The sequence below is a fragment of the Dama dama genome, chromosome 21 (assembly GCF_033118175.1).
Source record: "Dama dama isolate Ldn47 chromosome 21, ASM3311817v1, whole genome shotgun sequence".
NCBI lineage: Eukaryota > Metazoa > Chordata > Mammalia > Artiodactyla > Cervidae > Dama > Dama dama.
In genome coordinates this window covers 58,817,620-58,833,784 of record NC_083701.1, presented here as the reverse complement: position 1 = coordinate 58,833,784, position 16,165 = coordinate 58,817,620, and the positions used below count along the sequence as shown (strand labels likewise).

Genomic DNA, 16,165 nt, shown 5'->3' with positions numbered 1-16,165 from the left:
ACAACTGAAACGACTTAGCATGCATGCATAAGCAAAGTTACTGGTGTGATAAGCACTGTGTTTTAGTGTGTTGGAGTGTTCGTCACAAGGCAGGGAATAGCAAGGGATGAATCTGTAATGATAGAGATAGTCTCGATTATGAATAACCTTGTATCCTCTGTTCAGGAACTTAAATCTAAGACTGTGTGTGATAGAGGTACTTTGAAGAGTTTTAGTTTCAGGATGGCTGTAGTACATTTATTCACTCTAGAGACTATGGGAATGGTTGATGAGAGAAAAGTGTATGAAAAAGAAAAATACATACTGAGGTATTTGCCTTGGTCTAGGAGGAAATGGCAACCCACTCCAGTGTTCTTGGCTGGAGAAACCCAGGGACGGGGGAGCCTGGTGGGCTGCTGTCTATGGGGTCGCACAGAGTCGGACACGACTGAAGCGACTTAGCAGCAGCAGCAGCAGGACAACAGAAGCTCTTCGAGGGTCTGAACTAAATAAGGTAGTGGATCCAGAGATAGATGATGAGAGTTAATCAATTAAATTCAATATTACCTGGTAAATAATCAGATTTGGATGTTGAGGGGAAGCCAAGAGTCAAGAAACATTCCAGTTTTATTGGCTGAGTAACTGGGTGCATGTGGAACCTTAACAGAGATGGGGGAATTGTTAGGAGAGGAATCAGTTTAGGTGAGAGACAAGTTCAGCTTTGGAATTATTGAGAAGGCTGGGGGAAGCTTCTAGCAAGAAGTAAATTAAATAATTTTAAAGCTTAAAGAAGTTTGAAGTGAAGTGAAGTCGCTCAGTCATGTCCAACTCTTTGTGACCCCGTGGACTGTAGCCCACCAGGCTCCTCTGTCCATGGGATTCTCCAGGCAAGAATACTGGAGTGGGTTGCCATTTCTTTCTCCAGGGGATCTTTCCAACCCAGGGATCGAACCCAGGTCTCCTGCATTGTTGGCAGATGCTTTAACCTCTGAGCCACCAGGGAAGCCCTGAAGAAGTTTAGGCTGTGTATAATCATTTAGGAATAAATTTACTACTCGTGGAAAGTAGCTACAAAAATGAAAGTGAAATCAGCCAGAAATACTACCCTTCAAATGAAGGCCAAGGGGTTTTCCTCTGCCATGAAAAAGTGACAGAGAAAGAGAAGCTTCTGAAGGACATAGTGAAGGAAGAATAGAAAAGTAAGAATAGAGCTTAAAAAAATAATTTGAAGAAGGAGGAAATAATGTCAACAGTAAAAATAAATGAAAGTAAAGGTATATGAAAAGTGCCAATTAGATTTGTCAAGGAAGAAGTCATTGATGATTCCAACTCAGGTGATTTCAGAAAGATGGTGAGAGGAGAAAAGCAGATGGCAGGGCCTGAGGCGTGATTGGGAGATAATAAATGCCTCAAAGGAGTGTGGAGAAATAGTGGATAGAGGCATATGATATCACACTAGGTTTCTTTCTTTCAAAGTAAGAAATACATCCTACTATAGGCTTGGAGGAAAAAATCCTTTAGGGGAGAAAAGAATAGGTTGAAAACAGGGAAAAAGAAAGGATGACTAGAAGAAAAGTCTTAGAGTAGTGGGTGGGGCTAACCACACAGATGGAGTTTCTAAATGTAAAAAGTTCTTATTTACCATTGAGACAGGAGGGAAATGGATGACAGAGTTGGAACTAAGTAAATTTTTAAAGGATGTTAATCGTAGGTAATTATATTTAATAACCTCAATTCTGTTGTTGCTACAATTGAGATTATATGGTTATTTTTGAGACAAATTCCTGAGGATTCCTGAAGGTTGAATATGATATTTAATTGAAAATGAGAAAGTTTATTAAATAGTCATTGTGTAAAAACTGACCAGAACTGATTAAATATAAGTAGAAAGATTGTTAATGATACCACCACAGCAGATGTTTAGAAACTATGAATTTACAAAGTGCTAACCTATATGAATGCATGCTTTGCTTAAGAAATACCCAGTTGCCTAAATGTAGAAAAATCATTATGGTATTGAACCAATTTTAGGGTTTTGATGAATATTTGGAAGATTTGGGAGAGAAGGGAATCTGTTGTTATAGAAATGGTTCAGATGATCAATCATAGAGTCTAAGATGGGTAAGGAAGGAAGAAAAGTAAAGAGGGACTATACTCTGACAGAAATTGGTAGGTCCATGGAATGAAAAGTGTCAAATGGAGGTCAAATAAAGTGGAAGTGAGATTATAAAACACCTGAAGTAATTAATGATTGTCATCAGATTGGTATTAGAGTTTAGTATTTTAGAGTTTGAATAGTTTCACTGGATTCTAAGATTCACCATATTTCCCTAGAAAGGAGTGCTGATGCAGGGGAAAAGTGAGGATTATTGATGTTTCAAAGATCCAAGAGTTATGGTTCAAGATTTTTGAACAATTTCCTGCAGGTACATTGAAATCTCCTGGAATCACCATAGAATTTATCTAAAGAAAATGGCTGATAAAAATCCCCCAAATAATCGATGACTAAGGGATATTGACTGGAAGTTGGTAGTTATTAGCAACCTGAGTTAATAATGGATCTTACAGACAAGTGGCATGCTTGATAGAAATAAGAACATGTATGTTACAGCAGAAGAACAATGGCCAGAGTGTCTCTAGAGAGCCAATTTCTCCTGGATCCATGGACTATGAAATGTGAAAGAATAAGTCACTTCTGCAGATGAGAGTTACACTGGAAGGAGAGTCTGCAGGGTTGGGCTAAGTGCTATTTGAGAAAGGGATATGCGGAAACTATTCTGTAGAAAAGTTGATGACATAAGGAAGTTAGTTAACAATAGATGAGGATTCTTGAAAATACAGCTAAGAGAATAGAGAAAATTAAAATGGTACATAAGAGAATACAGGAAATGAAGAATTTAGAGAGAAGAAGCTGTCAAGGGACAACTGGGCTTTCTCTGTACTTGATACTAAGAATTATACAAATAAGATGCTTAAATAGAAGTGATATAAATGAGACATCTAAATGTATCCTAAGTTGTTTTGGTGTCAGAATGGAGTAAGGTTCTGGGAAGGGTCTGACCTGGGGCTAGAGTGGTACTGTGGGATGCCATCACGTTTGAAGAGAGGCAGCGAGTGGTCTTATCTTAAGGAATTTGGGGTCATGACGAGGACCCAAGTTAGAGAAAGCGTTCTCACAAAGCTCAAAAAGGGGCTTCCCTGGTGGCTCGGAAGGTAAAGAATCTGCCTGCAGTGCGAGAGACCCATGTTGAATCCCTAGATTGGGAAGATCCCCTGGAGAAGAGAATGGCTACCCACTCCAGTTTTCTTGGCTGGAGAATTACATGGACAGAGGAGCTTGGTGGGCTATAGTCCATGGGGTCACAGAGAGTCAAACATGACTGAACGACTAACGCTTTCACACTTTTTTCTCACAAAACTAGTGGAGTCAAAGGAGGATGAGATTCTTGTGTGAAATACAGAGTGTTTTCCCACAGATGCCCTGAGAAGAAGTACTGAGAGCCCTTAGTGAATGGGATCAAATCCAAGTAATTCACACTTCCTGAGCTACGCCTCATCTTTTTCCCATAATTTCTTTGCATTTTTACCAGCCTTCTCCTTTCCTCTTAGAAGCCTTGTCTAAGAGGAAAGTGATCTTCTATTACACTAGGTAATCTTCTATTTGTGTTTCTGACTATAACTATTCTTAATTTCTCTGAAATTTCCCTCTGTTACTTATGTCTTGTTTCTCTTACATTTCAGTCTTTCTTGCTTTACTAATTTTGTTTTTCCTCAAATTGTTGTTAAAGAGACCTGTTGATATCTCCTTAATAGTATCTTCTTTCTAATCTATCACACCTTCAAGCTCCCTGGAGAATGGTCGATTTCTCTCTCTTACTTAGGTCATGTTTCTTGACTATGTATTTTTACACATGCTCTCCCCACTTCATCAGCTGCTGCTGCTAAGTCGCTTCAGTCGTGTCCGACTCTGTGTGACCCCATAGATGGCAGCCCACCAGGCTCCCCCGTTCCTGGGATTCTCCAGGCAAGAACACTGGAGTCGGTTGCCATTTCCTTCTCCAATGCATGAAAGTGAAAAGTGAAAGGGAAGTCGCTCAGTCATATCCAACTCTTAGCGACCCCATGGACTGCAACTTACCAATCTCCTCCGTCCATGGGATTTTCCAGGCAAGAGTACTGGAGTGGGTTGCCGTCGCCTTCTCCGCTTCATCAGCTACTAAGCTTTAACCCTCTACGGTTTGACATCTATTTCCAGCAATTTGTTTTAAATTATTTTCTCCATGGTTATTATTTGCTGTATCTTTTTACACTTTGTATCCTTGTTATGTCCTTGTATCTGCCATTATTAATCCTTTTAGCCTCTCTAATACAGTAACTCTCCTGATTCTTGTTCTACCCCTTGACTCCTCTTCTGTCTCCTTCACTTTATTCCTACTTCTCATGTTCTCAACTTCTTGACCATATGTTATCCTATAGTCTGTCATCTTTATGACTTTGTCCAAAACTTCTAATACCTAGTATAAAGCCTGGCACATGACATGCATACAATAAACAACTTTAAAAGAATTAGTGAATCAATGAACAGTGAAATATTAATATAATACAGTGACTTCTCAAACTATCAGATTTCTTTATCTGACATTATCTATAGAAGAGTATTGTTGCAATACTTCACAAATTTAGGTCCAAACCTAAAGTTAGACTCCTTCTTCTCAATAATTCTTCTATTTCTGTTAATAGATCATCATTTCATTTTAGGAGCTGGAAATATCAGCCTCTTTCTTTAGTTTATTCATTTCTTTCACTTAATTCATATGGTGATTTGCCAAGTAGTATATGTAGGTAAAACCTTATTCTTGCTCTCAAAGAAGTTAACAGGCTTTAGAACCAAGAAAGTGCAATTCAAATTCCATCTCAAAAAATAACAAATTGTGTGACTTTGATCAAGTTTCTGTGAGCATTAGTTTGCTTATTTCGAAAATGTGAGAGATTGGCCCACTGTCAAGAAGCAAAGCAATCAACAGAATCAAACTCAGAGATGCACAGATGTTGGGACTATCAAGCAGGGAATTTAAAATAATAATTTCTGAGATTCCTTCTAGCCCTAAAATTATGTTTGTATAATTCCATATATTGTACATTATGATTTATTTTTCTCATCCATGCCTTCTTCTCTGTTTCCAACCTTTTTCTACAAGTCAGCCTCTTCCTACTCTAATTTATTCCATACGTTACTCCTGAAGACATCTTCTTATTTCATTATTTAAACATTACCTGTGTTCAGAACTTTTTGGTCACTCATTGAAAATTAAACCATATCTTAACCTCTTAACTAGACATTTAAGATCTCCATAAACTAACTTCAAACTTTCCAGCATTTTGCCACATTCTAATTTCTATAATTTCTGATATTTCCATTTGGTTAGTTTTTCCTGTCCAACCAGATTTATTGAGCATAAGAAAATTCTATAGACAAAGTGATCTAGACCTGTTGCTTCAAAGCAAAATCTTTTTTGTACTAATATTTTGATAGGTCATTCCATATAATGTTGAAAGGTGCTTACTCTAAAGCTAATAGAAGAATGTTCAATGCATGTTAAATGAAAGACCTAACTACTGAACTTTAAAAACTCTTTAAGATAATTAACAAAGGTAGATTGTAGTCCTATGACAGGCTACTGGAGAACTGATTGATACAAAACATCAGGAGGTCATTTGTGCAACACCTGTGTGATGCTGGTGTTTTCTGAATAATAATACTCCCATTGTCTGATTCTAGACACACCACAGGAATACCAGTGAGGTCAGAGGTTAGCTTAGCTGCTTGCTGGCCTAGAACAGATATCACCCCAGGCTGCTTATCTGACCGGGTCTCACAGAAATCCAGGTTAAATCTTTGTGAATCTGTGAGCAGGACTCCATCAATGGATGAATTCTTCACTGTACCCTCCAAGTGCTACTCCAAAGTCACCTCCTACTGCCCACTGTCTGCCAGGCCCAGGACCCCACAGCACATCACATCCTTCTTCACCACAGACCTACCATTTGATTTCTTACAGTCTTCATCTATCTGCTGATATTTCTCTTAGCTTTTCATGCAAGAGATATTCTCCATCTTTTCTAAGGTAGTCTTTAATATACCAGTCATACGATATTTTAAATTCTGATAGTTCCAACATCTGTGGATCTGTTTCTTCAGAGTGGGCCTTGTTTTTCTTGCTTGTTGGTGTCTCCAGTAATTTTTTTTTTTTTTTTTTTTTTACTGTTAGACATCATATCATCATTCATGACTGAGGAAGAGGATTATGCTTGAAAATGTGCAAACCTCTTGTTCTGTGTGTGTGTCTGTGTATTTGAGAGGGGATGAATCAGTCCTCTAATCACTACCTCTGTGTGATTTGAACTAACCTTATGAAGTAGCAGTGAAGGGCAGCAAGCACCAGGATGAGGAACTTCCACTATCCCTGTAAAACTAACAAAACCAAAGGAATGCTAGTGAATTGTTCAAAGCTGACCAATGAATCTGTTGAACATGGCACTCAGATATTCTAGAGTAAGGACTATGTCATATCAAACAATATCAATTCATAATTTGATTCTTCAGAAATACAACTTCAGTTCAGTTCAGTTGCTCAGTCATGTCCGACTCTTTGTGACCCCCATGGACTGCAGCACGCCAGGCCTCCCTGTCCATCACCAACTCCTGAAGCCTATTCAAACACATGTCCATTGAGTCAGTGATGCCATCAAACCGTGTCATCCTCTGTCGTCCCCTTCTCCTCCTGCCTTCAATCTTTCCCAACATCGGTGTCTTTTCATATGAGTCAGCTCTTCACATCAGGTGGTCCAAGTATTGCAGTTTCAGCTTTAGCATCAGTCCTTCCAGTGAATATTCAGGACTGATTTCCTTTAGGATGGACTGGTTGGATATCCTTGCAGTCCAAGAGAGTCTTCTCCAACACCACAGTTCAAAAGCATCAATTCTTCAGCGCTCAGCTTTCTTTATAGTCCAACTCTCAAGACCCAGTTTCCCCCTCAGTCAGTCTATCCCATCAGGAAGCTTCCATAAGCCTCTTATCCTTCTCCATCAGAGGGCAAACAGACTGGAAATCACAATCACAGAAAACTAACCAATCTGATCACATGGACCACAGCCTTGTCTAACTCAATGAAGCCATGAGCCATGCCGTGTAGGGCCACCCAAGACGGACAGGTCATGGTGGAGAGTTCTGACAAAACGTGGTCCACTGGAAAAGGGAATGGCAAATCACTTCAGTATTCTTGCCTTGAGAACCCCATGAACAGTAAGGAAAGTGAAAAAGATAGGACACTGAAAGATGAACTCCCCAGGTCGGTAGGTGCCCAGTATGCTACTAGAGATCAGTGGAGAAATAACTCCAGAAGAGTGAAGAGACAGAGCCAAAGCAAAACAACACCCAGTTGTGGATGTGACGGGTGATGGAAGTAAAGTCCGATGCTGTAAAGAGCAATATTGCTTAGGAACATGGAATGTTAGGTCCATGAATCAAGGCAAATTGGAAGCAGTCAAACAGGAGATGGCAAGAGTGAACATCAACATTTTAGGAATCAGCAAACTAAAATGGACTGGAATGGGTGAATTTAACTCAGATGACCATTATACATCTTTAAGAAGCTTGTTATTTTATGGAATCTTTGAGGACCTGGGAAAGGAAAACATAGGGCCAATACCTTGACAGAATAGCTTGAATTTCTTACAGTTGACAAAACATTTTTATATTTCACCATCCACTGAAAATAAAATTATTTAGTAAAATAATAATATTGTAGATAGAAGGTGAAATCTCTCAAGACTTTAGAAATACATATTTTAAAGATGTATTAGTTTACTGTATGTTTCACTGAGTGGATAATTCACTGAGTAAATAATCTTGCTTATATATGATTTTGTTTCTGTTATTTTTTTAAAGTAAAAATTAAGTAACAGTGAGAATTATAACTGTTAATACTTATTTAAATACTCAAAATGTCCTCAAACATTTATATTTTACATGTTTTTGTGTGTGCATGTTTACTAATATATCTTTATTGTTCAGTATTGTATTTGTCCCTAATTTTCTTAAGAAAATTGCAATAATCTTTTCTTCTTGCTATTTACAACAATGACTATTTTATGATAATACTTCTGTAGGTAAAGGAACATTTTATTTTGATGATAAAAATAAGTTTATGAGTAATAGTAACATGTTTTTCTACATTAAAAGTGTCTTGTTTTTTCCCCATTAATATGTGTATTATTATCATTTTTACATGTTAGATTGTTATTAAGTTGGCTGACTCTAGATATTACTGTTATTTTTGATAACCTCATCTACTTTTAACTAACATACAAATTTAATGTTTACTTGAACAGAAATGTTCTGGTATAAAAAATCTATCATGTCCAAGGAAAATTAATCTATCTTCCACCAAAATAATAAAATATTCCTATTTGTACACATGGTACAAATATTCAGAAATATTCATTTATTACCTTGGTATTTTGTGTCTTCCAATTCTCTTAACTCCTGGAACAGTGCTAAAATATATAAACTGGGGTTTTAAAAGATTTAACTTAAACCTCGCACAATATGATGAGCAAGAAGATTATAGAGTTTAATTATATAATTGCTTTAAATTACTTGATATATTATACAGCATATAACATATTAATTACCCTATATCTCATTTTAAAATTCTATATTGTGCTTGTTTCTTCCTTCAATTATGTATTTAATGCTTAGAAAATCTCTACACATTGAGAGTATTTTATGAAAAGTATAATGCTGCTGCTGTTAATCAGCTTGCTACATTACATAATACAGATTTATGGAAGTCATTTCTTGCTCCAAATCTGAGATTATACTTTTTGTCCTTCAGAGATATCTCCAAGTTTTTTTTTTTTTTTAATTTAGGATTTTGACTTTATAAAGAAATTATTTCCTGATAAAGAAGAAAAATAATTTCTAAATAGCTTTACTTTGTGCAAGTCTTTGAGAAAGAAACCCTATTAGATTTACTTACCACATCTTTACAATATAAGTATAAAATAAATCTGTTTGATTTAACATAGATTCTAAGGCCTGAGTTGTGTCCTAGGACAGTTTTCATTGATATCTGAACAATACTTTGAAGCATTGTGCAGTTTGTTTTTCATTGTTTTAGTAATCTTGGCATTTTTTTTATCGTACTTAAAGAGATAGTCTACATCAAGTTTATGTTGATCTGGAGTTTGCATCATTGCAATATTTGAATATAAATGAAAGAAAATGCTCACTGGCCTATGCTTCTCTGTGACACTGCATAGCTCCATGTACTTTGAGACTGGGAGAAAAAAGTGACAAAGATGGTGAAATAAGTAGATAGCTGTGCCAAATACTTGGAGATTTAAAAAATCTTTCAAGAGCAACTATATGAGTGGAAAAATGATTGAAAATGGACAACTTTGCTAGATAATTATAAAATTATTTTCCCCTTAGAAATCAAAATCTGCACATACTATTAAATGATTTTAAAGCTGGGTTGGTACGATACTGGGTCTTGTTACAATACCATCAGTCAACATGAATTAGCTCTAATTGTGGAGGATCCTGTGGAAATGCTTGCAGTTTAGAATAGCAGTCACTAAATAAGCAGAACTGTATCCATATTCTATCCAGGTAAATGGCACATAGAAACTCTAAACTACTTTAAGCATATATACCAGAAAATGTAAACTGAAAATAGAGTTATGACAGATATTAAATCACTTTTATAAGATAATCAAATTATTAACCTAAGAAAAATTTAAATTTACAGGTGAGAGTTTCCTGGTGTTTTATATGGCTTGCTTTTGGGCAATCTTGTAAAATCTATGTCTACCCTTTTTCAAATAATATTTTGAAATGCAGAAAGTAAAATAAATAGGTAGGGTTACAAAGGAAACTATTTATATTGAAATACAGACCCCAAATTCAGAAACCCAGATAGGCACTAAAATACTTTATGCCTTGCAAATGGTCATTACTATTCAACATGATGGTAAAGCATCTGCCTACAATGCAGAAAACCCGGGTTTGATCCCTGGGTCAGGAAGATCCTCTGGAGAAGGAAATGGCAACCCACTCCGATACTTGTTGCCTGGAGAATCCTGTGGACAGAGGAGCCTGGTGGGCTACAGTCCGTGGGGTCGCAAAGAGTCGGACACAACTGAGCGACTTCACTTTCACTTTCACCATAAAATGAGAACTCACTAAGAATTTAGGTGAAAGTTGTCAAGTTATATCTCAATCCTTTAGAAAACCTATTAAGAAACTGAGTATTATGTATGAGACTTAAGCATTGCTGCTTTCAGTTTTCTCAGCAATAATCTTAGTTCTCATGTAGTAAGACCTATTCTTAGCCAGTTGTGGAAATAGAAGCCTATCTTGACCTTCTACTGTGTTATCAAAGTTTAAAATATGATAACTTTCCCCTTCTCTTAATTGTGGTGGAGCATTTCAATACATTTCTAACTTCTACCGTGGTTCTTTTCATGTTTCACTTATTAAACATTTTTATTTTTATGGAAATCATAATCATAATTTATAATTTTGATGAATATGGTGAGAAAAATATAAGTAAAATTTAAAACATTGACTATAGCTTCAAACAACTTTTTTACCAATGAAATTTTTTTTAAAGGCATATTTCCTAAAGAGTGACTTGTTTATTAATACTTTAAAGATAATAGTATTCTTTTAAGGACATGAAATGTAGCAACACATTTGAAATATATCTCTAGATTTCACTCACAATAATATATTTCAATTACTAAAATATAGTGTCAAAGAAGTGAAATTGTTTATTCTAATATTTCACTTTCCACTTGGAAAAATTACTTGATGGAATCAGAATAAATCAGATTTTGTATAAACAAGTGAAATGTTAGCTTGATTTTCTGTTGGGATAGTCATAGATATTCTAGAAAGTTGTGTTACTATTAATACCTGTTATTTAATGAAATAAATTATTGTTATTTTAAGATAATAAATATGATAATAATGTAAAGATTGGTATCTTCAAAACTAGGTTTAAGGAATCTAAGGTATATATTTAGGCTTCCAAGGTGGCACTAGTGATAAAGAACCCTCCTGCCAGCGCAGAAGACATAAGTACCACGAGTTCGATCCCTGGGTCAGGACGATCCCCTGGAGGAGGGGATGGCAACCCACTCCAGTATTCTTGCCTGGAGAATCCCATGGACAGAGAAGCCTGGAGGACTAAAGTCCAAAGGTCGCAAAGAGTCAGACATGACTAAAGCAGATCAGCATGCATGCAGTATATAAATATATTGTGTTGAAGATATACAAAGATATGTACACTAACAACATTTAACAGACATTGAGCATTTTTATTTCTAAAGAGAAGTGTTCCCTCTAAAATAGTTTTTCAGGAAGAAAAAATAAAATTCTGATTTCTTACCCTGTCAAGTTGCCTTTTCATTTCTCTCTTTGATAAGTAATTGGATATTGTGTATTTATTTACACTTTTTTGACATATTTGGATACACTTATAAAAATATTCAACTTATTTTAAGAAATCAATCATATTATAGTACATGAACATAAAAATAGTTTAAAAAATCTTTTGCCTTCATGTTACCATATGAATATAAAGTGTATCTTACACTTGTGATTATCTTAATCACAAAATATGTTGTAGAATAAATCTAGTATTCAGTTCCTAAAGTCATCTAAGTCTGAATATCTAAATGAAAGTTGCTCAGTCATGTCCGACTCTTTGCAACCCTATGGTCTATACAGTCCTTGGAGTTCTCCAGGCCAGAATACTGGGGTGGGTAACCTTTCCCTTCTCCAGGAGATCTTCCCAACCCAGGGATTGAACCCAGGTCTCCTGCACTGCAGGTGGATTCTTTACCAGCTAAGCCACAAGGGAAGCCCAAGAATACTGGAATGGTTAGCCTATATCTTCTCCAGCAGATCTTCCTGATCCAGGAATCAAACGGGTCTCCTGCATTGCAGGCAGATTCTTTACCAATTGAGCTGTCAGGGAAGCCTAATCTAATATCTACTGGTCCAAAATTGTAGGCCATGTGATGAATTACATTTGGAAAATTGTGTCCTTTCTTTTATTTTTCTTTAAGCTCTTGCAGTTTTCATTATCAAAAATAAGATCAAGAGAATTTATAGGTAAAGTGCAAGGCCTTAGTACATTAGTCTTGAGGGATACTAAAGCTTTCTTTGGTGTTTATAATATATAAGCATTTCCAGTACTGTTGTTACAACTATGTAGGGAGGTAATAGTTTCTTTGAAGTATACTTTGGAATTCTAAAATCAAAACTAGTGTTTTGGGGGCTGTTATGCAGATAGTGGGGTGATCTTAGAAAACATTTACAAATTGCATGTTGGATGTAAAAGCATTATGCTAGACTCCAGGGATACAAAAATTAGCGCTGATAGCTTGCTTAAGTATACTTATTTAAAGAAGGATTAAATTTTGATGTTGGATTTATTTCTCATCATAGAAATCACATTGTTTCAGCCTTGTTATTTCAGTCAATTAATGCTCATTCTGACTTGCGTTGGTTGGCATTGTTAAAGTGTGATGAATTAAATGATATAAAATGGTTGATTTACCAGTTTCCTGAAGAATGATTTTTCTTGTGGACCATATTTAAATATGGCTACAGACTGCAAAGTTGCACTGTTTTCTCATAACATTTGGATTCAGTCACTTGAACGTTCAGGTGTATCAGTATACTCCAATTGTGCTGAAAGCCTTTTTTTAATTTTAGTTGGTATACTGTTTATTAGTATAAACAGCCTTAGCAGCTTGAGAATTAGTGCCTTTATGGTTTTCTTTACTCCTTTACAAATGTTGGGAAGTCATTGAATTCTTTCTGAATAGAATACTTCACATATTTCACATGTTTCATTTAGGGAATTCATTTTGGAAAACAGATAATTTTGTTTTGATTATAACGGAGCAACTCCTGTTATCTTCACTGGGAATTGCTATTAAAGGCAGATGTTGGTTCCTTAAAATTCTTATGGAGTTTAGTGAGAATTAACGCAGCATATGTTGGGGAAGAGAACATTTTTTTCCATACTCAATAATCTTAAACAATTACCTTTTTCAAAATCAGTTTGATGCATCATAACAAAATAGCAGAAAGGCACAAAAGATCAACTGAGCTGCTTTTTGACTAACGTTTCAGGGATTGTGAAGCAGCAGATAGACAGCCATATCACAGATCCAGATCAACAGAACAGCGGCCTCTCCCAGAGCGGACCTCCACCCGCTCCAGATCCACTGAACGTCCTGATACAAACCTCATGAGGTCGATGCCTTCATTAATGACTGGAAGATCTGCCCCTCCTTCACCTGCCTTATCGAGGTGAAAGACAAATCAATCAGACTAACTTCCCCTTTGCCCCACCAGCACACCATTTTATTTTCCCAGCAGCTAAATGGTCTCTTCTGTCATCCTTGGCTGATCACTAATAACAATCAACACTTACTTTTTCAGTGTAAGCACACTATTTATATTCCGTGGATATAATAGTGTGTAGCTACCATTGTAATTTGTTTATTAACTGTCCTGACCACATTTGTTTTGTGATTTCTCATTTATCAGGAGTCCTGGGTATTCCCCACATAACACACTTCATGGCTATCATGTTCTTCTCCTACAGAATGAGAAATTGTTTGTGTCCATTAGACATCACTTTTGGATAACCATCCTAATAACAATAGTTAAAACTAGATTTTTAGTTTCTTTCTATCACTACTAATATGTATTAATCAATATCTTCTTTAGCTGAATTTTGAATTATTCAGGGTTTTATTTGTAGTTTCATGAGATAATTTCTAATAAAGGGATATCTAATATAAGCCTGAGTAAAAATCTCTTAGGATCAAGGGAGGGAGGTTAGTGTTAAAGAGTTTGAAATCTGGTAGAAAGAAATGTGAATCATTATCTTTTATTTTTTGAGCTGCAGACTTCTCTCCTTGCTTTCATATGGATAGAATTTCAGTTTACATTAATAATTCCATGGATTTTACTGTAAGACTTTGTGTGCATGTATCTGTGTATGTATGCATATTACATGACAGTATAAACATCTTCTGCTATTTAGATAATCATTCAAATATCCATATTTTGTCCTACTTTTCCTAACCTTTTAATCAGCAGCTAAACCTCCTTTAAAATTGCACCATACAACTATCATGTGAACCAAATATATTAAAAATATTTAACACATTCTATTGAAAATGAATATTAATGATGTATCTTGTAGGTCTCATCCTCGTACTGGGTCTGTCCAAACAAGCCCATCAAGTACTCCAGTGGCAGGACGAAGGGGCCGACAACTCCCACAGCTTCCACCAAAGGGAACATTGGAGAGAAGTAAGTTTTATTTCTAATTGTGTCATATAGGATATACACATGGAAGCTAAGGTGAATCAAGATTTTTTTTTTTACTACTTTTGTATGAGCTTTCTTCTTTTGTTAATTGAGTACCTTAGCTGCATTTTTAGTATTTATATTTGCAAATACATTTATAAATATTCTATATTTTACATTTAAAATCTATAATATTTGGAGGCAAAATAACCTATCATATTGCTCTTGCACATTTTTCAAATTTTAATAAATGCATTTTAAGAAGTAAATTTAATGATCTTAAATAAGCAGTTGGATGATATTTCTTTGCTACAACTAAGTTTATGTAATTGTTGATAGTTACATAAAGTTTATTAGTAACTAGCCAAATCAATTTTCACACACTGCAAAGGACTGTTTAGCTGATGCACAACAATGGTGATCCTTCTCAAAACTGGAGTACCAGAAAAAGGTAATCATGAATATACAAAGAAAGATGCATGTTGTACTGATATTTTTAATACTTTCAAATTTTTCATTAAGAAAATCCTATTTGCTTATACACAGATGAACATACTCCCCAAAGGTCTATAAAGTCTTGGATAAAGGACCTCTAAAAGCATGGCTGATAGAATATAATGATTTTCAATGTCATTTTTTTAAAATGGTCCCTTTATTTGGTAATGGGATGTGCATTGCCAAAACCACTAAACCAACAAACATATTTACGTCACCATTTAACTTTTCTTTAGTAGATGATACATTCTGTGCCTTTGGAAATTTCTGTTGTTTTTAACCCCTGTGCTTTGGTTCCCTTTTTTTGTTTTGTTTTTATTTTGTTTTTCCTAGACAATGGAGTCAAGGAGATAGAACCTTATGAAGGTCTGTACATAAAGGAGGGTTTGTTTTGTGCTAATAGCCTTTTTGGGGGGCTATGTGAGCAAAAATAAACCCAACTGCAATTGATGTTCCTTCACTGTATAGACTTTTATTACAGTAAAATTATTTTGTTTTATGATTCTGATAAAGTGTTCAATTTTTGTTTTACTTTGAAAATATACAAAGGAGTTAAATTTCTTTGATTCAGTCAAGTAAGAATACAAAGAATTTAGCTTCTTTTCAATCACAAGGTAAAATTTCCTTTTTTAAAAAATTTGCTTTGACATAAAATTTTATATTTTGTGGAAGACTTTAACCAAAGATGTCAATTGCAGTCTGTGTTTATGTCATTGAGGATATACACCTAGTCTAGCTATGATTATCATCATATATTTTTATTTTGTGTTTATGATGATTTTTTAATTATTCAATTTGGCTTTCTAGAAAAGGAAGTTTTTTTAATTAGATAGTGATTGTGCTCCATATTTCCTGCATCAATTTTTATGTTATAGCAAGACTGTTTATAGTATAGTAAAGTTAAATATGTACAGTTTTGTTATCAATGCTACATTATGGATCAAGAGGAAAAATGTTGAGTCTTGCTATATGGAATGTCATACATTTACCAAGACAGTAAAAATTCCTGTGCTGATTATAGAATTCTGCAGATGATGTCGTAACTTTGAAGAACTGTCAGCTATTTTATTTACTGGTGGATCTCCAGCACATAGAATAATGCCTGGCACATTGTAGGCTCTCAATAAATATTTGTTGAATGAATGCATGTAATATTTATTTACAAATTAAAAAGCTACTTCAAATAGTATAGAAAGTACCATTAAAATAAACTTGTCATTCTATATATGTTTATAGTAAAACTTATATTTCTATAACCTATTGGTAACATATTTTTAAGTGTA

General features: G+C 35.2%; 1 protein-coding gene across 6 annotated transcripts in view; it reads left to right on the top strand.

The window, feature by feature from the left end:
• Window positions 1–16,165, top strand: part of RIMS2 (regulating synaptic membrane exocytosis 2) — a 599,507-nt gene that overhangs the window by 385,895 nt on the left and 197,447 nt on the right. For 5 of the 6 annotated variants that reach the window (XM_061123619.1, XM_061123618.1, XM_061123617.1 and 2 more), the window contains 2 exons: window positions 13,197–13,376; window positions 14,281–14,390. In XM_061123619.1, coding sequence (XP_060979602.1) covers window positions 13,197–13,376; window positions 14,281–14,390 — 290 coding nt within the window. The remainder of the gene's footprint in view (window positions 1–13,196; window positions 13,377–14,280; window positions 14,391–16,165) is intronic. The other variant, XM_061123620.1, reaches the window with a different exon arrangement.